Source organism: Hemitrygon akajei, chromosome 21 (genome assembly GCF_048418815.1).
Source record: "Hemitrygon akajei chromosome 21, sHemAka1.3, whole genome shotgun sequence".
In the NCBI taxonomy this organism is placed as follows: domain Eukaryota; kingdom Metazoa; phylum Chordata; class Chondrichthyes; order Myliobatiformes; family Dasyatidae; genus Hemitrygon; species Hemitrygon akajei.
In genome coordinates this window covers 62595330-62617834 of record NC_133144.1, presented here as the reverse complement: position 1 = coordinate 62617834, position 22505 = coordinate 62595330, and the positions used below count along the sequence as shown (strand labels likewise).

At 38.3% G+C, this 22505-nt stretch overlaps 1 protein-coding gene across 2 annotated transcripts in view; it reads left to right on the top strand.

Moving 5' to 3' along the window:
* Positions 1–22505, top strand: part of parga (poly (ADP-ribose) glycohydrolase a) — a 165024-nt gene that overhangs the window by 106916 nt on the left and 35603 nt on the right. For both annotated transcript variants that reach the window (XM_073025591.1, XM_073025592.1), the window contains exons 10-13: positions 2760–2839; positions 6849–6909; positions 11432–11507; positions 19114–19261. In XM_073025591.1, the coding sequence (XP_072881692.1) occupies positions 2760–2839; positions 6849–6909; positions 11432–11507; positions 19114–19261 (365 nt within the window). The remainder of the gene's footprint in view (positions 1–2759; positions 2840–6848; positions 6910–11431; positions 11508–19113; positions 19262–22505) is intronic.

The window sequence follows — 22505 nt, the reverse complement described above, 5'->3', positions numbered from 1 at the left end:
ACTTTTATTTGTATCAGTACATAATTACTTTTAATGTTATCACCTAGACTTTCAGAAGAAAGAAAATTCATCAGAGATTTTGTTTTAACTAGGAAAATATCATATTTAAGAAGCACGTTTCAAATCATTGAATTTGTCTTTTTGTGATGTGATCTTGGTTCTGCAGGGGTAGTACTTCTTATCAGGATCAATCACTGTGTTCTGGGGTAAATGATAATTGTTTGCCCATGGTGGGCACCCAATAAGTACATGTACAAGATTAACAAAGGAAGAGGTGTGGAGATGCATTGCTTTGCAAATAATCTTTCATTCAGATTCTGCAACTTCAGAAGCAGAGGAGAGGAAGACAAAAAGCAAAGCACAGTTTTCCATCAGAGGTTTTTATAAAATGGATTTTATTTTTATATAGAAATACGGCACTGTAATAAGCCCTTCTGTGTTGCATAGAAATTTCAGTCTACTTTTGAGTTATGGAATATTTGTAGAGACGACAGACAGCAAGTACATTCTCAACATAGAAGGACCTGTGTGTAAGTGAATACAAAAATATCCCAGCTGCAGTTTCACAGTGTCAGATTTCAAAGATTGAAATATGCAGGCCCTCTCTCAGGAATTTTATGAAATGCATTTTGGAGTTGAATTAACTTTTGTGTCCTGCTTTTCTCAAATGTAAACTGTTCTGAGTTGACAGAGAAATGGCAGTATAATTGCATTCCCAAATGTTTGCTACTGCGAAGAAAAGTAGATGTGGGCAACAGGCTGCATCCCCAAAGTGGAATTTTAATATATATTGAGGAATTTAAAAGTATAAAATATTGATCAATTGAAAAAGATCTACAAAGTGCAATCTATGAAACCTACTCATGAATTCCAGATGAATTGTAAAATTGAAAGTTAGACCTGACAAATTAGCATCATTAAAATATTTCAAGTAGATTTTTTAATATAAATATATAACTCCATTAATAACTAAAATGTGAAATTTACTTGAACTACTCTTAGAAAATGGCTTATGTAGGACAACAGTACATTTAATGGAAAGAATGGAGTATATGAGTTTTGAGAGAAGCAAAGATATAAATATTTGTGGGTAAGCAAATTGGAAATAATTTTATTCTTTTAAAAATATAATGTCTACTAAATAATCAGAAGGAAAATGTAAAATTCAGTTAGCAGTTTTTAATAGTTTTGTCTCTGTTACCTACCAGTAATAGGAATAGGATTAACCAGGAAGCCCAGATGTCCTGAAGACCATGTTCTATCAAAGAAAATGCTTTGTCCGTAAGGCATGCAGCAGTTCACTCTCCTGATGAAAAACATCATGTCACTTTAGTTTGGCAGTGAAATCTGTTGTATATTGGAATCAGCTTTCGGAAATTATATCTCTAGCCTGAAGGGCTTTTACTGCATCAGCCTAGATTTAGCAATTTAATTCCCAGCCTTGTAATTTGAAAGGTTCTGAGAGTGATATTTATATCCAGGAACAATGACATGATGCAGAAAACAACTAAATAAGCTGTGCAGTCGGATGATGGAGGAATTGCTTGTCATGTGCTAGATTAGCATTTCCTCCGGTTCTGCCTTAGAAGATATTCAAGGATTTTGTATACTATGTGAGGTGTTAATACAAAATTTAAACAAGTATGAAAGTGCACAATTCATTCAGAATTTTCTTGTTTCTAACACTTTTCAGAATAAGATGATAATTGATGTGCAGTTTTTTGATACAGTTCCAGTTCTCTTGTTTCATTTCATTATAATATTCAAGGTTGCTGCAGCAAATGTCATTTATCTAACCAGCTTGATGGTGGCAATATGAACTGAGCTATTCCAAGACAGTCACAGTGGCTTTCAGTTAATTGGGACAACCATTTCTTTCAGATAACTCTTAAAGAACAAAAACTAATCAAGAAAATTGTTAGGATTCCCTTAGTTTATTTGGGATTCTATGCCGTTTAACTGGGACAGGAGACTTTTGTCAGACAGTTTCTAACTAGTGTCAATTGCGTATTCTTGTTTGGCTGTTAGACACTACACCATACTTAGAGAAATCAGTTTTTTAAATAGTGTCAATTGTGTGCATTTATGTTCTAAAAGCAGTGATTTTTGTCACTGATAGTTAACAAGAAATTAGCATCAAGACAATTTGAAACTGTTTTGCTGGCTGCAGTTTCAAGCATTCAGATTTGGAGATGCCAGAAACGGCTGGGAGTGAAAATGAAATGATTTCACTACTTCAACTTGTTCAGAACTACAAAGAATCTGAAGGTATCGACAATCATATTGAAAGTTGCAATGAAAATGATGATTTTGAAGATGTAATCATCAAAAGCATTGCATGAAGGCAGTCAACTTTATGCACTAGGTGTCTGCACTGATTTTGTTCATTTACAGGCAATCAAAAGAACATGGCAGCATACAATGGATGAATTCCTCTGTCGATAACTATTAGGAACTAATACATAGGTTTATAATACCGTAGTTGTATTGATAGTGTTTTAATTTGTTGTGTATTTCACTTAAATACATAATTTGTTACAGTTAAACAGCAGTTTGTCTTTTTATACCTTTTAAACTATTTTCATGAAATCTTGGCTAATTGGGGCAGCTGTTTAGTTGGGCCAAAAGGTACTGGTCCCAGTATGTTCCAGTTAACTGGAATCTAGTGTATTAATGTTGTTGAGTCTTTTTACTTTATTTATTTTCATTCTGTAAGCTACTTATCTTTTAATTAAAGATCCCCTTAATTATTTTCTCAGATTGTTTGAAGGATCTTCACTCAAGAAAGCCGAAAAGCTTAAAACACTATTCTGCTATTTCAGAAAAGTCACAGAGAAAAGTAAGTTCACGTTACTAAGAATAATCAATAACATTTGTAATTATTTTATGCAAATAAAATGAGATCAAGGAATATAATCACTGATATACAAACCATCTGAAATCATACAGTAATGGTATGGCAAATTCTAGGGCCATACATTAATGAAATGGTTTCATACCTTTGGGTCTACGTACTTGAAATTCTAGGCGTAGCCTTTACATAAAGGTTGCAAACAGGAATCAATATCATCACCATAGTGAGCGCTAATCCAAAAACACACCTTATTCCTCTTGTATCATGCTTCTGGACAACCAGATTGGAGAAGAACAATACTGGAAGCATGTAAGAGCAAACAAAGAGAATGTACTGAATCAGAATTTGTTTTAATAACACTGGCATGTGTTGTGAAATTTGTCAATTTAGCAGCAGCAGTACAATGCAATACATGTTAATCTAGAGAAAATAAAGTCAGTTACAGTAAATATATATTTATTAGATAGTTAAATTAAAAACAGCGCAAAAACAGAAATGATATAAAGGCAAAGAAAAGAGTTAGTGTTCATGAGTTCAATGTCCATTTAGGAATCCGATGGCAGAGAGGAAGAAGTTGTTTCTGAATTGTTGATTGTGTGTCTTCAGGATTCAGTACCTCCTTCCTGATGGTAACAATGAGAAGAGGCTATGTGCTGGGTGATGGGTGTCCTTAATAATGGACGCCGCCGTTCAGAGGCGCCGCTCCTTGAATTTGACTTAGATGTTATGGGCGCTAATACCCAAGATGGAGCTGACTAACTTTACAACTTCCTGTAGCTTCTTTCAATTTCTTTCAATCCGGTGTCTGTCAGATGCTCTCCATGGTACATCTGTAGAAGTTTTTGAGTGTTAGGTGACAAACTAGATATCCTCAAATTCCTAATGAAATAAATATAGCTGCTGTCTTGCCGTCTTTATAACTACATCAATATATTGGGATCAGGTTAGATCCTCAGAGATTTTGACACCCAGGAACTTGAAATTGCTCATTCTCTCCACTTCTGATCCCTCTGTGAGGATTGGTATTGTAAAAGGAGTCCAAAATTATGCAAGAAACTATCCTTTCAAAATGTGTCAGATTTTTAAAAATTTGTAATATTCATCTTCCAATTATAAAATTAATTTTGATTAAAATTGATCAAAATGTTAGGATGAGTATTCAAATCTCTTGATCAGTTAGAAGGGGTTCTGAATTCTTTTCCTTAAGACACGTTACCTATCTGAGTGTAGTTAGGTGAACTTGTGAGGTAGGTGTTAATTTATCAATTAAGGTTTATGAAATTTCTGGGGAAAAATTAGCAATCAAAAGATAATTTAGAACTTAGACCATTACAGCACAGTACAGACTTGTTGATCCACAGTGTTGTGCTGACCCATTAACTGACTCTAAGTCAATATAATCATTTCCTCACAAATAGCCCCTCATTTTTCTTTTATCCATGTACTTATCTAAGAGTCTTGGAAATGTCCCTAATGTTTCTGCTTCTACCACCAACCCTGGCAGCACATTCCAGGCACCTACCATTCTTGGTGTTTTTTTAAAAAAAAACTTACCTCTAGCATAGCCCCCCCCACCTCTAACTTTCATCTATCAAATTTGGTGGGGGAGGGGGTAGTAGAAGGTTTGCAGCTTTCAAAGCAAGAGGTTCATAGTACCAGCATGCTGCCTGGATTAGAGGATATGAACTATAAGGAGAGATGGACAAACTTGGGTTGTTACTTCTGGAGCAGTTGAAGGGAAACCTGAAAGTTTATTGAAGTCTGAGAGTGTTGGAAGCAGATATGATAGTGGCATCTAAGTAGCCTTTAGATTGATCAATGAATATGCAGGGAGTGGAGGTACATGTGCAGGCCAAAGAGGTTTAGTTAAATTTAGTTCAATCTAAAGAGCTGGTTCCTCTGCTGTATTATTCTGTGTTCTAATGCAGAGCTGGTGGGGGGGGGGGGGGGGGCATGTTGGGGAAAAATGAGGTGGAAGACAAGTGCCTGTAAAAAGATCTGTTAGGTCAAATGAGGTGGAGAGGAGCAGGTGTTGAGTATTAGCAAGACATTTTAAACTAATGGGCTGAGAAAAGGACGTAAGTGTGATAGTGGGAACCAGTCAGAGGGCAGGTAAATGCTGAAATGCATACTGCAGTGATTACAAACACAAGAGATTTTGCAGCTGCTGGAAATCCAGAGTAACATACACAAAATGCTGGAGGAACTCAGCTGGTCATGAAGAATCTGTAGAAAGGAATAGACTTGAAATTTCAAACCGTGACTATCCTGATGAGGAGCCTCCGTCTGAAATGTCAAATCTTTATTCCTCCCGATAGATGCTGCCTGACCTGCTGAGCTCCTCCAGCATTTTGTGTGTGCGATTACAGGATCTCACTGGGATTAGATCTTCCGATCTATCGCTATCACATTATGAAGTAGGCTGTAATTTCCGAAGGTAATTTTGAATTATCTAAGGAAATTACCACGTTATAAAATTTGGATTTGTTTATTTCATACCACGGATGCAATAAAATTCCTTGCTTGCATGAAGCTTTCAGAATAAACAGTGTACAATAAATTCAACAATAAGTATAATGATAAACATTAAAGTAACAGAATAGTGCAAAGCTGAAGTGGTGTAAAGACAAATGCTAACTTCAACAATGTAAGGATCTTGCCGTCAAGTCTATTGAATGGACCTCTTGTGCAATAAGATGGATTCTTGATCTTTCAATCCACCTCATCATGGCCTTCCACCTTATTGTCTGCCAACACTGCACTTTCTCTTTAAAACTTTATTCTGTTATTGCTTTTCCCTTGTGTACTGCTTTTCAAAGTTAACAGTAAATTTATTGTCAAAGTACATTTAGGTCACCATATACAGCCTTGAGATTAATTTTCCTGCATACATACTCAGCAAATCTGTGGAATAGTAACTGTAACCGGATCAATGAAAGATCAAGTAGAGCATGGAAGGCAACAAACTATGCTACTTATTTATATTTGCATTTGCAATAAATAATGAGAACATGAGTTAATGAGATAAAGAGTCTGTAAAGTGAGATCATTGGTTGTGAGGACATCTCAGTGGATGGGCAAGTGAGTGTAGTTATCCCCTTTTGTTCAAGAGCCTGATGGTTGAAGGGTAGTAACTGTTCTTGAGCCTGGTGGTGTGAGTCCTGAGGCTCTTGTATCTCCTACATGATGGCAGTAGCGAGAAAAGAGCTTGAGTGGGTTGTGGGGATGTCTGCTGATGGATGCTGCTTTTCTATGACAGCATTTCATGTAGATGTGCTCAATGGTTAGGAGGGCTTTACCCACAATGTACTTGGCCAAATCCACTACGTATTGTAGGATTTTCCATTCAAAGGCATTGATGTTTCCATACCAGGCTGTGATGCAGCCAGTCAATATACTCTCCACTGCGCATCTATAGAAGTTTGTCAAAGTTTTAGATGTTATGCTGAATCTCCACAGACCCCCAAGGAAGTGGAGGTGCTGTTGTGGTTTCTTCACAATTGCACTTACAGCACGTAAGGGTCTAGGACAAATCCTCTGAAATAGTAACACCCAGGAATTAAATTATCTGTATGGATGGCCTACAAAACAAAGTTTTCCACTGTACCTCATTACATAATAAAACCAATTCACCAGTTGAAGGGTTCAAGCGCATGGCAGCATACTGGGAAGGATTTGAAAGAGGTGATTGGTTCATATGTCTGACAGCAGTGAGGGTGCTATCAAGCTCCTATATCTCCTCCTTGAGATAGAAGAAAGAAGAATAGCCAGCTTGTTAAGCAATCAAGATTACAGAATTATTTCAAATCTCAATCACACGTTGGGCCAGTACCTTTATAAAAGGGAATCTGACCAATGATTATATAATTTTTCTGTGGAGTAAATGTTAGAAGTATAAAATGTGCATACTTAAGTAATGTAAGTATTAGAATACTTGTTTCCATGTATTATTTTTGAGTTGTTATTTTAATTACTTTTCTTTCTATTCTCTTAGAACCTACAGGTCTGGTAACTTTTCAGAGACAGTGTCTACAGAACTTTCCAGAATGGGAACGGTAACAAAACTTCTACCAATATTAGCATTTTTATCCAGACAACCTTGACTCAGCGATCATTATTTAATATTACATTTAGCATAGTTGTATAACATATAAGATGGAAAGATACAGCCACTCAGTAAAATAGTCATCTCAAGCCATCCAACGTCACCGAAATTGGCAGATGACCACAACAGCTCATCTCTGCTGACCGAAGATGGGCGTAGGGGACAGAAATGACTCCAAGCTGGACGCTAAGCCACACCACCCTGATCATTTTCTAAATCTCAGGATGTTTATTGTTGAATAGATTTTAATGGTGGCATAGATTAAACATGAATAAAATACTACAGTATTTTATACTTGTATGTTGGCTGTGTGTTGTACTGCCGAGCTATGTTGGTGCTGGAATGTACAGCGAGACTTGCGGGCAGCTCTCAGCGTGTCTTCAGATTGTGTTGGATGTTATTGCAAACGACACATTTCTCTGTGTCTTTCAATATAGCTGGCTGGTGGCACAGTGGCATCAGTGCCGGACTTCGGAGCGAAGGCTCTCGAGTTCGAATCCAGCCAGCGCTCCTTTGCACGCTTTCCACCCGTGCTGGGTTGAGCATTGAGCTAACAACTCGGCCTCGCAAGAAAAAGCAAGAAAGTCTGCTAAAACAAAAGCCATCACGACATTGTCTGGATGACTCCACTCAGAGTTAAGGGCTTTCTTCTTCTTCTTCAATCTACATGTGATTAATAAATAAATCTAAAATAAAATAAGAATCCAAGACATGGGAAAAATGTGATTATTGGACTGGCACCTGCTGTGCCTTGGCATTGAAGTAGACATCTTACAAACCAATCTCATAAATCAGAATGTTGCAAGAATTTGTTTAGTCTTGATGATTTGTATTACTATGTTATTGTTAGTGCTTGACAAATGAATGGCCTAAAGGAGTTAGTTTTGCAGTTTACTTGAGAGCAATGTGACTTAAGATGCGTGGAGCCTCAATATCCCAGTTCCCCAGCATTATTAGACAGTGCATTTAATTCACTAAAGTGCAAGAGAGACAGATTCCTTCAGGGTTCTGTTGCAAGCATGAGTTATGAAACACAACCATTTACATCAGCTAAAAGGTCTCACAGGAATATGCGAAGAATGGAATTGCTAAGTAGCAGGCAAGGTAAAATTGCTATCGTACATTTAGCATGGAAGTTCTATTGTGGATGTGTGTTTAAATTCTATTCCTTAAAGTATAGCTAATGTAAAGTCCATTTTGACTTTTAACTTCAGGGCAGGTTGCTAATAGTATAGTCTATTTTAAGATCAGCACGCTGAGATCAATAGATGTACATGCACTTGCCTCTATGTTTGTGTTCTTCTACTGCTGTAGCCCACCCCCTTCAAGGCTCAATGTGTTGTGCACTCAGAGTAGCTTTTCTGCACACCATTGTTGTAACACGTGGTTACTTAAGTTACTGTCACCTTCCTGTCAGCTTGAACTTGTCTGGCCGTTCTCCTCTGACCTCTTTCTTTAACAAGGCATTTTCACCCACAGAATTGCTGATCACTGATTGTTATTTTTCACACCATTCTCTATAAACTCTACACAATGTTATGCGTGAAAATCCCAAGAGATCAGCAGGGTCTGAGATACTCAAACCACCCCATCTGGTACCAACAATCATTCCACAGTTAAAGTCACTTAGATCACATTTCTTCCCCATTCTGGTGTTTGGTCTAAACAACAACAGAACCTCTTGACCATGTCTGCATGCTTTTATGTATCAAGTTGCTGCCACATGATTGGCTGATTAGATATTTACATAAACCAGCAGCTGTACCTAATAAAGTAGCCACTGACTGTGTTTTAATTCATTTGTCTTCCGTCACTGGTATGGCATAGTTTCATTGAAAAGTTATCTTCACACCCCACCCCCAAATTAAATCTACCTAACTTTTAATTTTGTAAAAGGTATGTATTGTGGTAACCGCATTTCCAATGTTAAGTTAGAGGTTTTTGTTTTGCAAGTCTTTGGTCTGACCACGTTCTTGCTTTGGAAAAAAAAAAGTGAATAGATCTAATGCTTATTAGCTTAGTATGAGAGAGGATCTAAGCAGATCTAAGGTAGTCATGGGTCAACTTCTGGTAATCCCTTAAAGCTTTCTGCCTCTGTAAAGCGGAAACATTGTAGACCGGGGTCGTCAACCTTTTACATCCCATGTGTCAATTTTTTCATGCACAAGTTTAGATGTGCCATACAACTCTTGTAAAAATATGTTAATATAGACATATTTAGCATTTTTACATGATGTATTGATTTAATATAAAAACAAGATAAACATTACTTAATGAGACTTTTAACAAATATATTTTGTCTTCTTTTGATTTCTTCCTTTTTCTTAATCATATATTCTTTCTGTAATTCTGACCCAAGCACTAGCTTCAGTTTTCCTTCTATTTCAGTCTGATGTTGTGTTTTATAGTGTCTATTAAGATAATCTCTTCTATTATGTGAGAAACTGTTTTCACAAACAATGCACAACAGACCCGCTACAAATAAGAACTCATTTTCCCACTGTTTATTGAATTCACGCTTACTATCACTTGCTGCTTTTCATTTGCACTGTGCTGGTTAACTGAATGTAAAAACAAGGCTTAATTTTCGAAAAAGTACAACACTGCAAATGTTCATAAAGGACAAACAAAGCACAACTCCATAGCACACAAGTGTCAATTGCGTCACTTTTGGCGCATGCGCCATTGGTTGGCCATCCCTGTTGTAGACACTCAAGCATGTTCTACAAATTAAAGATTATAGCTAATATTCTATCCTATTTATTTTTTGCCTAATTTCCATATTGAATAATCCCCTTATGAGTTCACAATTCTCATTAACCTCAGCATTAAATACCTTAAGAAGCTGGGTGGTCTAGCTCGGTGGGCTGGAAGGCCTGTTCTGCACTGTATCTCTGAATGAATAAACTGACTATCACCAGCTTTCTTGTATAAAACTTGATAAAGACCTGCAATCTTGTGGAGTAATCTCATTGGAGTCATCTCAATTTCCCAGTTTGAGACCCTTCCTAGTTCAATGTATTAAGAGTTTGACAGAGGCCTATTCTTTGTTTCAACACAAAGGTGCCAGCTTAAAAGAGGGAACATCTCAGTTACAACATGGGCAAAGGAACTGCAAAAAGTGGATTATGAAGCTTTTTTTTAACTTTGGGATGTAAATTGTAATTAACCTTTTGAAAAATTAGCACTTCCAAATAAGTTATTGTCTTTAAGATAAAAATATTTACTGAGACCAGCTAATATTGGCTGTTTTGTTTACACTTCTCCATTGCAGATAATATAGTTCTCATGATTGGTTGTACTTCCCTTTCATTATTCAGCCATTGCCTTTAATTTGAACTCTGCAAATTTATTTTTGGTGATGGTGGTCAATAACTCGGTCTTGAAAGTTCATTCTTTAATGAATTGCACTGAATGCATTATTATGTGTGATTTCAATACATGACACCCTGCTGAGTAATGGGGCTGGATTCAGGATCTCAGCACTCTCAATTCACTTAGTATATAACTAGCTTCAATTTTTCTTTAAAGAAATATGCTGCTCCATATTTAATTTCATACATATCATTCCATTGCTTTTATTTCAATTCACAAATGCATACAACCTGACCATCTAAATACTTGGACATGGAGATTTGGAAGGATATAATTGGATATTTTTCCATATTTTGTTCCCAGGAAAGATGACGAGATTAACAGCAATGCAATTATGCTTTCATTTGTGCAAATTATTTTAATGCCTTGCTGAGTTTCAGAACCAAGCTACTGTTTACTCTGATTATAATTAGCTGTTGGCTCTCCAATTTTTTAAATTAGTCATTTGAAAATTTCTTTTAATATCATTTGTGTAATGTCTTGTTTGAAAGAGGTTATTTCTGTCTAACCTGTTGAAGGGCGGTCTGGCTCAAGTATTAAAGATAATACTTGAGATTTAAAAAAATAATTTAATTTATACATAAGCAAAGAAACTGATTTGGAATTCAACAATAAGCTCATTTATTTTTACCACAGTAGCATTGCAGTTAGCACGACACTACTGCAACTTGGGACATTTTGTGTTCAATTCTAGTGCCATTCTGTAAGGACTGTCTGTATGCCCTCTCCGTGGAATGCGTGGCCATTTCCACCAGATTTCTCCCATGGTCTAAAAACGTTCTGGGTAGGTTAATTGGTCATTGTAAATTGTCCCGTGATTAGGTTAAAGTTAATTGGGGTTGTGGTGTTGCTGGGATGGCACTGCTCGCAGGGCCTACACCACGCTGTAGCGCTAAATAAATAAATAAATGTGCAGTCACTATCAATAAGAAAACAGATAGGGATGAATGGCAGATTAAAGCAGAATGCAGACAATACAATTAGTAGAATATTACTGTCAAAATGTTTAAATATCAAGAATAGCCAAGTATCTATTTCCTTAAATTTAAGCAATCATGCAAGCTGATTAAATGAATCATGTCTTTTATTTTTGTCAGGTCTACAAAGAAGTTGACCAGGCTCCACATCACGTGTGAAGGGACAATCGAAGACAATGGACGTGGGATGTTACAGGTAAAAGTACAATAATTAAAGAATGCCATGAAAATTACTGATCATCAAGATTGCATTGATGTTTGACCATCTTACAAGCAATAGTGGTCTATATGTAAAAGGATTTAGTTCCCCCCCCTTTTTTTTCCTTTCTCTGCCCATCACTCTTTCTTGTTCTCCATCTCCCTCTGGTGCTCCCCTCCCACTCTCTTTCTCCCTAGGCCTCCCATCCCATGATCCTTTCCCTTCTCCAGCTCTGTATCCCTTTTGCCAATCACCTTTCCAGCTCTTAGCTTCACCCCACCCCCTCCAGTCTTCTCCTATCATTTCACATTTCCCCCTCCCCCTCCTACTTTCAAATCTCTTACTATCTTTCCTTTCAGTTAGTCCTGATGAAGGGTCTCGGCCCGAAACGTCGACAGTGCTTCTTCCTATAGATGCTGCCTGGACTGCTGCGTTCCACCAACATTTTGTGTGTGTTGCTTGAATTTCCAGCATCTGCAGATTTCCTCTTGTTTGCTTTTTAAAAAGGCCTCAAACTGTCAGTTTCTTTCTGGACACTAGACTCAATCAGTTTCCCTCCACCACCACTCTTCTCCATCTGATGGAACATGTTCTTACTCTCAATAATTTCTCCTTCGTCTCCTCCCACTTCCTTCAATCAAAAGGTGTAGCCATGGGCACTCGTGTGGGTCCCAGCTATGCCTGCCTTTTTGACAGCTATGTGGAACAGTCTATGTTTCAAGCCTACACCAATATCACTCCCCAACTCTTCCTACACTACTGCATTGGTGCTGCTTCCTACACACAGGCGGAGCTCGTGACTTCATCCACTTTGCCTCCTACTTCCACCCTGCCCTCAAATTTACCTGGTCCATTACTGACACCTCCATCCCCTATCTCAACCTCTCTGTCTCTATCTCTGGAGATAGCTTATCTACTGATATCTTTTATAAACCCACTGACTCTCACAGCTACCTGTACTATATCTCTTCCCACCTATTACTTATAAAAATGCCATCCCCTTCTCTCAATTCCTCCATTTCCACTGCATCTGCTCTCAGGATGAAGTTTTTCCTTCCAGAACTAAGTTGATGTCTTCTTTCAAAGAAAGGGGATTCCCTTTCTCCACCATCAATGCTGCCCTCAGCCACATCTCTTCCATTTCATGTTTATCAACCCACCCCATCCTCCTGTCATCCCACCAGAGAGAGGGTTCCTCTTGTCCTCATCTACAACCCCAACAGCCTCTGCATCCAGCACATAATTCTCCATAACTTCTGCCATCTCCAATGGAATACCACCACCAAGCACATCTCCCCCCCCCCCCCCCCCATTTTCTTTTTTCCACTAGGATCATTCCCTATGCAAATCCCTTTTCCATTTGTCCCTCTACACTGATCTCCCTCCTGGCACTTATCCTTGCAAGTGGAACAAGTGCTACACCTACCCCTACACCTCCTCTCTCAGAACCCTTCGGCCCTAAACAGTCCTTCCTGGCGAGGCGACACTTCACCCGTGAGTCAGTTGGGGTCATTTTCTATATCCAGTGCTCCCTATGTGGCCTCCTGTATTTCGGTGAGACCCAAGGTAGATTGGGAGACCACTTTGCCACTGGCCATCCATTTTAATTCTACTTCCCTTTCCCGTTCCGACATGTCAGTCCACTGCTGTCTCTACTGCTGCGACGAGGCCACATCCGGGCTGGAGGAGCAACACCTTGTATTCCGTCTAGGTAGCCTCAAATCTGAAGGCATGAACATCGATTTCTCAAACATCTGGTAATGGCTCCCCTCACCTCTCCTTCACCATTCCTCTTTCCCATTTCCCTCTCTCACCTATCTCCTTACCTGTCCTTCACCTTCCTCTGGTGCTCCTGTCGCTTCCCTTTCTTCCATGGTCATCTGTCCTCTCCTATCAGATTTCCCCTTGTCCAGCCCTTTATCTCTTTCACCAAACAAATCCCCAGCTCTTTGCTTCACCCTCCCCCTCTCCCAGTTTTGCCTATCACCTACATTTCTTTCTCCCAGCCCCTCATCTTCTTATTTTGACTTCTCATCCCCTTTTCTCCAGTCCTGATGAAGGGTGTCAGCCCCTGATCTAGCTTAATATTCCACCTGGTAAATATATATATTTATTTATTTGCTTGTGTGCTTATTTAGAAATATAGTGTGGGACATGCCCTTTCAGCCTAACAAGCCTTGTCACCCAGCAACCCACCTATTTAATATTAGCCTACAGGCTAATGAGCAATTCACAATGATCAATTAACTTACTAACTGGTATGTCTTTGAACTGTGGGAGGAAACCAGAGTACCCAGAGGAAACTCGCGCATTTCACAGGGAGACTGTAAAACTCCTTACAGATGGTGCCAGAATTGAACTCTGAACTCCAGAATGCGCTGAGCTGTAAAAGTACTGGCAACACTATCATGGAGGCATTTGGTATTCTTGTGCGTTCTGCATTGATGCAGAATATTTCAATATTTCTTGTTGAGTTCCAGTGATCCATATGCAGTTCTTTCTCAGACATTCAGCAACTCTGCAGATATAGATAGAACTCTATAGACCTTGAATACCAAAGTTGGTGAGAACCGGATGTGACTCCAGTCCAGGGACTGGAGGTTGGCGGCTCAATGTCTGAGAGTCTAGGACCAAGAACTGGAGGCCTGGAGCAGTAGGAAAGGAGCTTTATTGTGTAGCTGATGTTGTTGCTACTTGTGCTGTTTTGCCGAATATTGTGGGCATACTATGTTGACGCCAAAATGTGTGGTGACGCTTGTGGGCTGTCCCAAACACATCTTTGGGTATGTAGGTTGTAAATACATATTTTGTTGTACATATATTAAATAAATCTAAATCTAAATTGTGCCATTGATAGACCTTGATCTAAAGTATCATGTAGAGGGCAATTAAAACTTAAATTGAGCTCAGATTCCCAAGTCTTTTTTGTAACCCATTCTGCTTATGAAAAGGCAGTGGAGAATGTAAATGGAGAGGCTGCTTTCAAGTCCTTTTTGCCAATCATGCTGTTGACTTGTTAGTGCAGCTTGAGTGGTGTCTTTTTGCTTGTGGTTAGTTTATAGATCTACCAACAACTGTGATGAGTGTTCTGTTTGTGCTATTCTTCAGCGATCACTATCCACTGAGGCAAATCTTAAAGACATGTCGACATGTGTCAGCCATTCCATCACCAGGTGGCCGAAATCTCAAGCCTTATTTTCACTCCTAATGGGGGGAAAGATGGATTGAATATAGGAAACAGCTGGATATATTGTATTGGGTTCTCACTAAACAATCCGATGTGCCTAATTGGATAATACACAGACATGTAACACAAGGGAATTGAACCAAATACAGTTAAGAGAATAGTGGCTGCTTAACCATAAACTACTACTGTGGGGAATGTTTAATCACAGTATTCCATGGGAATTAACTTTGAAAAAAAGCAGTCAAAGTAGTTCAATGTCCAGTAGCCTTATGTAGCATTAAAAAGGAAGAGCTTTAATTCAGTTCTTAAAAGTTTTAAAAGTTGTCCATAAGATGTGGGAGGAGAGTTAAGCCATTCAGCCCATTGAGCCTATTCCATCATGACATCATCCCTTTCAATCCCATTCTTCTGTCTTTCTCCCCCTAACCTTTGATGCCCTGAGTAATCGGACAGAACCTATCAACCTCTGCTTTAAATATGCCAATGACTTGACCTCCACTGCTGTCCATAGCAATGAATTCCACAGATTCACCACCCTCTGGCTGAAGAAATTCCTTCTCATCTCTGTTCTAAATGGGCATCCCTCTATTCCAGGAGTTCCCAACCTTTTCTGTGCCATGAGCCCTTAGCATTAATTGAGGGATCTGTGGACCCCAGGTTGGGAACCCTTGTTCTATTCTGGGGCTGTGCCCTCCAGTCGTAGGCTCACCCAGTATACGAAACATCCTCTCTATGTTCACTCTATCTAGGCCTTTCGATATTTGGTAGGTTTCACTGAGATTCCCTTTCATTCTTTTAAACTCCAGCAAATACAGGCCAAAGCTGTCAAATGTTCCTCCTGTGTTAACCCTTTCGTTCCTGGAATACATTTCATGAACCTCCTCTGGACACTGTCCAATTCTATTACATCTTTTCTTAGATAAGCGGCCCAAATCTGCTTACTAGAAATTAATGCATTGTTGTTATCATTCCAGATTGTCTATTTGCATAAAATGTTATTTCAACAAGCAGATAGAAAGTAGGTTAGTAAGAATCAAATGTTTTGTACAACTTTTTAGCTTATCTGATTTATTGTCATGGTTACAGCTGAGGAATAAATAATGCTTCTGAAGTTGCCGAGGGAAACTATTAGAATCAGAATAATGCAATACCTTTTTATGTGCATTCTGTTTGCTGCAAATTGGGACGAGTTACAAAACAAAAATGAAGATGCTGCTGGTCATTGGAAAAAGTCTACTTAAAATTTTGTCCCTAAGGCAGTTCCTATCATTTCTTCACTTCACTTTAGCATGCCTGAAGGGAACTGCTATGGCAGCTGTCATCTGGCAAGTCAGAGACCAGAGCAAAGTGCTGATGAGATCACAGCCTCATATCAGTTTTCTCCCTCTTTTTGCTTTGAATTTGCAAAGAGCTTTTAAAGGATCCTTTGGCTTTCAACATCACAGCATTAGAACTGATCTACTGAAGTGCAGATTTAATCTGAAACCCAGAAGTGTGATTTTACCAATTAACCCTTGCAGCCTTAAACTGGAAGCTTTATTGATTTAGTGTTAAGTACCAGAAGACTGATCTGTCTTTGATCTTCAACTGCTTCAGACTATATTCATGTCAGAAACAGTGGCCATAAAGTGCATGAAGCCTTTCCTTCACTGCAAGTTGCTAAATTCAGTTATGTTAAACGGATTACAGACATTTTCGCTCCTTCTTAATTTCTGTATCAATATACTCAGGTACAATATTGAGAATAGTGCCCACTCTGATTAGTATACAGTAAATATCAATGAAACCTTTGATTAGTCATTTAAATTACTGGACAACTTAGTTTGTATTGCTACTCATGTCAGACAGTTTGTGTGAATTCCTTCAATATAAAATATAAATGTGCTGTATTTGTTTGAAACCTGTTTCCATTATGATTATAATTTCTTTCTATCTGCATTTGAGCAGAAAGGTCAATACAAGGTCTCCTAATACACTGAACAACAATTTTTTTCCAGAAACGTTGCTTCTTCAGAATTATTTTTGTTTATGCTAGACCACTTGAAGCTAAACACAAATAAAATTTCAGACTACTTGTATTGCTTAGGAATTTGGAGAAACAGGAAATTGACTTTTATCAAATATAATGCATAATGGTGCTGTCACTTTGCAATAAGCTAAAAATCTTTTGTTGATAATTTTTGTTTGTACTTTGTATTTGAGGCTTCTTGCTTAAGTCAGCATTGATGGATTCCAGTTGCCCTGATGCCATTTCTCCGTGACCATAATGTATTGGTGAGACTTTTCACCATGCTCGTCACTAACAGCATCAAGATTTGCAGGGAAGAAGTCTAAATGGGAATGCAGAAAATGAATCTTTAGTAACATGTTGCACTTCATGGTTTTGAATGCTTGAAGCATGTTGTCATCCAGCTGCATGTAGTTTGGTGCCCTGTATTTGCCAAGAAGTTTGTCAACAACATCCTTGAATGCCTTCCATGTGATTTTCTCTGGTCCCACTAGAAGTTCTTTGAATTGCCTATCATTGATGACCTGTTTGGTTTGTGGACCAACAAAAATGCCTTCCTTAATCTTGGCATCAAGTATTCTGACTTGAATTCTGAATTGAAATAACAAATATAGGCAATTTTTTAAAAAATGGTGCTTGATAGGGAAATTTCATGGTGATTTTCATAATCAGCAGCCCAAGATCTATAAGGCACACCCAAAAGTATTTAGGAAGCAAAATCTTTATTGTCCAGTGTTATAAATGACCTAATTTACATAAATCTGACTGTGGAAATTCACCCATTTTAAGACAATTTTCAAGATAGTAATAATAAATTGTCTCATGGAACTCTGACTGGAGCCAATATTTATTCCATTGGTTTTATTTGTGGCTTGAGTTTCTAACTTGCAGGGAAATCAGTTAAGGATGGTTCCTAAGAATGGAACTCTTATGTAACCCAAAGACTATCTGCAGAGCTGTGCACACAAAATTTTGGAGGAACTCACCAGGTCAGGTATCATCTATGTAGGGGAATAAGCAGTCGACATTTCAGGCTGAGATCCCTCATCAGGACTGGAAATAAAGGGGACGAAACTATATAACTATGCCCTTGAGTTTAGTGAATGTTGTTGTTGTGTTAGCTAGAAGAATGTATTCAGGAAAGTGTGGCCTAATGATGGCACTTTTTATCATAACAGATGAGAAACGCCACTGGACTTAATATTACATCTAGAAATGGCTTGTTGGTAGGTCTTTAATAAATCATTTTTAAGTATCCATTAGAGTTAGCTGCATTACAGAGCAAAGGTGTCCAGTAAACCAGAGATTCAGCTGATAGGGCAAGTTGCAAATTAATATAAATTAGCCACACTGCAGAGTATGTTGGGAAACTGATTAACTCTCGGTTTTGGCTGACTTGTGTTGACTCATGACAATTAGCCAGTCGGATGATGCGTTGCTTCTGTTCACATTGGTTAGTTGCAAGGTTCATCAAACGGATTGTACTGAAGTAGTGAAGTTTGGGCAAAGTTAAGGTGATTCATTAATGAGCGAACTTCCTTACAAAGTTCCCATTCCATTTACAAGGTTTATATTCATTGGAGTTTGAAAGATTGAAAGATAATCTTACTGAGAGGTAAAAGACCCTGAGCAGATATGATGAGGTAATTGTTCAGCTGTTTTCACTTTAAGATAAGAGGACTTAAAACTGTGATGCTGTCACCATCTGCTGAGTAGAATCTCAGTAATTCTCTACCTTGAAGGATGGTAAATGCTAGGTTGTTGGAGATTTCAGGCGGAAATGACGAACTACAGGAAACTGGCACAGAAGAGAAGTTGCAACCTGAGAAAAATTGGCCACGGCCACATTAAATGGCAGGATATATTGAGGATTTGAGTGGCGTGCTCCTGACCCTATTTTCACATGTCCTTGTATTACTAAGTGACCAGAGAACAAAATGCTTCATCTTCCTTGATAACTGGACATTAGTTGGATAATAAAGCAAGAGAAGTTGAAAATCTAAATTGAAATAAAAGATTATAAATACTTGTCCATTTGGGGGCAGATCATGACATCAAACTTAATAGCAAGGAAGCAGAATTGAATTATTTCTTCTTAGTACCCTGCAGTGCAGTGATCCTTTGACTCTCATGTCCATGCCCAATCCGAGCACATATTCTCATCTGTACCAGCTTACCTGCCAATACTATCTCATCCTAACCCTAACTGACATTCCTCAGCCATACTACACACCTGTGTGCCATGGTGCAATATAATTTGTAGATAGCGGGCACCTGCTTTAATAAGTGGTTGCAATGACTATACATAGGTATCCGGTGATGCCCCAAAAATACCCATTCAAGTTGTAGTAATTGTTTTCAAACCCTAAAATCAAAAGATTAAACATGATATTTATCTTTATTTTCAGGTGGATTTTGCAAATAAATTTGTTGGAGGTGGTGTCACACATGGTGGCCTCGTGCAGGAAGAAATAAGGTTTTTGATAAACCCCGAGCTCATTGTTTCACGACTGTTTACAGAAGCCTTGGACTACAATGAATGTCTCATCATTACTGGTATGTTTTCTGTGTTAGGCATTGTTGATATAGCATATGATCAGTGTTAATTCATTATTTAGTTACATCATGTGAAGAGGTATTATTTAAAGCTAATGAAATTTCTAGGTATAATTAATACTGTTGGAACCTGGTAAATTTCTGAGCATTAATTCCACTACAAATCTAGTTTAGTTGATGGTTTCAGAAATGATCTGGTGTAGCTTAAAGCTTCCAATATCTTTTGACTCTTTCCTCATATAGTTAATGAAGTAATTCTGTAAATTGCTTCGCCGGAAATAATTTCCTCATTGTTTAATAATTTTAAGGTCATAAGACATGGGAGCAGAATTAGGCCATTTGGCCCATCGAGTCTGCCTACCATTCCATCATGGGTGATTGATGGAATCAATTAGGAAACCACTACTTTAAATATACCCAATAACTTGGCCTCCACAGCTGTCTTTGGCAATGAATTCCACAGATACACCACCCTCTGGCTAAAGAAATTCCTCCTTGTCTCTGTTGTAAAGGGATGTCCTTCTATTCTGAGACTTTGCCCTCTGGTTCTAGACCCTCTTCACCCCCCCCCCCCCATAGGAAATATCCTCTCCAGTTTTCCCTTTCGATGTTTGCATTTCTACATTGTGGAAGAATGTTTCTAATAGAGCTTGTTAATGTTACATAGGCTTATCACTAACTTGCGTAAATTCAGCTATGCAGTATATGTAACTTGTTATTTGCGTTTTGTCATCTGCCAACTTATACTTAGACCAGTGAAATAATAGGCAGAAAATGGCCACGTGACAATACTTGTCATAAAATTGGGAAGTTATTATTTCATACATTTTATAAAATAATCCCAAAATAATCCCAAATTGGTGCTGCGTTGTTATTGAGAAGGTGTCAAACCTTGAAAGTTATTTTGTGTGTGTGTGTGTCTGTACATGTGGATATTTGGTTATTAAAACAGATTTGTGAGGTTCAGGCCATGGAGGCAGCAGACATTTTATCTATGCAAACATGTATACACAGATCCTCATGAATAATTGTAGCTACACGGCACCATGGTAGCGTAGAGGTTAGCACAATACTATGCTTGAGATGTCGGAGTTTCAAGTTCAATTCTGGCGCCGTCTGTAAGGAGTTTGTATGTCCTCCACATGAACCATTTGGGTTTCCTCCGGGTGCTCCACTTTCCTCCCACAGTCCGAAGACATAACAGTTGGTAGATTAATTGGTCCTTGTAAATTGCCCATTAGTTAAGCTAGTGTTAAAATGTTGGGTTGTTGGGATAGAAGAGCCTGTCCACACTGTATCTTTAAATAAATAAATAAACAAAATAGCAAATAAATAAGTACAGCCACTCATCTTTCAGTTGCAAGATGGGTACAGAGCGGAGCTTATGGTTTATTTTCAGGATGATTTGACCCTGCCTGACTGTTTCATTATTCAACAAAACCCTCTTTGTGAGGAGGATGTACAAAAGCAACAGTTATCCACCAGTAAGTGACTTTTGTATTTCTCCAACTTTGTTTTGTTAAATTTTCCAGCAATCATTGATATCCCATTGATTAAACCAGGTTTCTAGCATCCACAGTCTCTTCTGTCTCCACTGATTAAGCTTCTTGATTAGAGTCAGTTAAATTATCAGCGACTTGTGTGATGTGAAGTTTGTTGTTTTGCAGTGGCAGCACAGTGCAAACACATAAAATTACTATAAATTACAAAAGTAAGTAGTGCAAAAAAGTAGTTATAATGAGGCAATGTTCATGGACTGTTCAAAAATTTGTTGGCTGAGGGGAAGAAGAGTCATTGAGTGTGGTTTGTCAGACTCTAGTACCACCTCCCAATGATACTAACAAAAAGAAGGCATATCCAGGATGCCGTTCAGAATTAAATAGATTTTATAATGCTATTTGCAGTCTAAGTAATTGTTGGAAGTTGAAATCTACTAGAAATGCAGTCAAAACTGTTAGTATTTGCAGGATTTAGAATGTTAGCATGTTATTAAATGCGTTCATCTTTATTGCGTCATCCCCTATGAACCTTTCAATGTCCACACAAAATCTATATGCTACTAAAACTCTCATGCTCTGTCTGTCTGTTTGTCCGTTTGTGACCTCTAGTTAGCACAAACGGTGCATTACAGCGGCACTTTTTTTGGCTAAATCGACTTAAAATGCGCTAACTTACAGAATGCAGGCAAAGTTCAGGGTTATATATTCGTATAAAATTGCTCATTCGCCGAAATCAACGCCCCATTTTCACCCGAGAGCCAACCGCCATCATGGAAATCGGGACGCGGCACCACGACGCATGCACACGGCCAGCCTCAGCAGCGACACCAACCAGAGCAAAAGGGCAGGGCAGCTCTATTTCGAGTGGTCACATACTGCTGATTACCATCAGCACATGCAGGTTTGGGACAGATCTAACTGCCACCCATCAGTAAGAGATCATTAAATCGTATTGTAATGACATACTTCTCTTTCAGTAATTTTATTAGTTTCTGCATAAAGGAATACAGAGTACAGGAAGATATATATTATAGGTCAAAAAATACATTGTATTAAAAATACAGTTACAATCACAAAACCCTGTATTCATAAAAATTAAATTAAATCGTAATACTGAAATATAATAATTTTGTTATACAGAAAAAAATATAAACCCTCTACCAAAGTCAGAGCTGTTAGGGAAAGCAAGAAAAAATGGAAAAAAAAACCCTTATCATATAATAAAATATATTATTAGCCACCATCTGTACTTTAACAACAAATCAAAGATTTTGAAAATAACTCAAAAATGGTCCCGACAGGGTGTAAAAGTCTTGACTAGATTCAAAAACTGAACATCGGATCTTCTGTAAATTTAAGTATGACATAACATCCCCTAACCCGTAGTGATGTACTTTGAGTCACCCATAAAACCCTTTGCTGCAGTCAAAGGACAGCGGTGACTATATCACGTCCATTTAGGAGAGCGCCAACCACATCATCAAGAATAATCAGCTTCCTTTGGTAGTACTGTTTCATATCTTCTATCCAGCATTAGGGTAAACAAACATGGTCAGCCTGATTATGCCACGTGGAAAGAGAAGGGGTACATTATGGTCAAGAGATGACGCCAAATGTTGTTGGGAAGTGACGAGAGGGAGAGAACAAGAATCGGATGAGGCCAGGGCCACACGACTCCAGGATCAAAGTGTCAGGACAAAAAAGATGAGAGAAGAAGAGACCGAGAAGGAGAGGCATGCACGTCT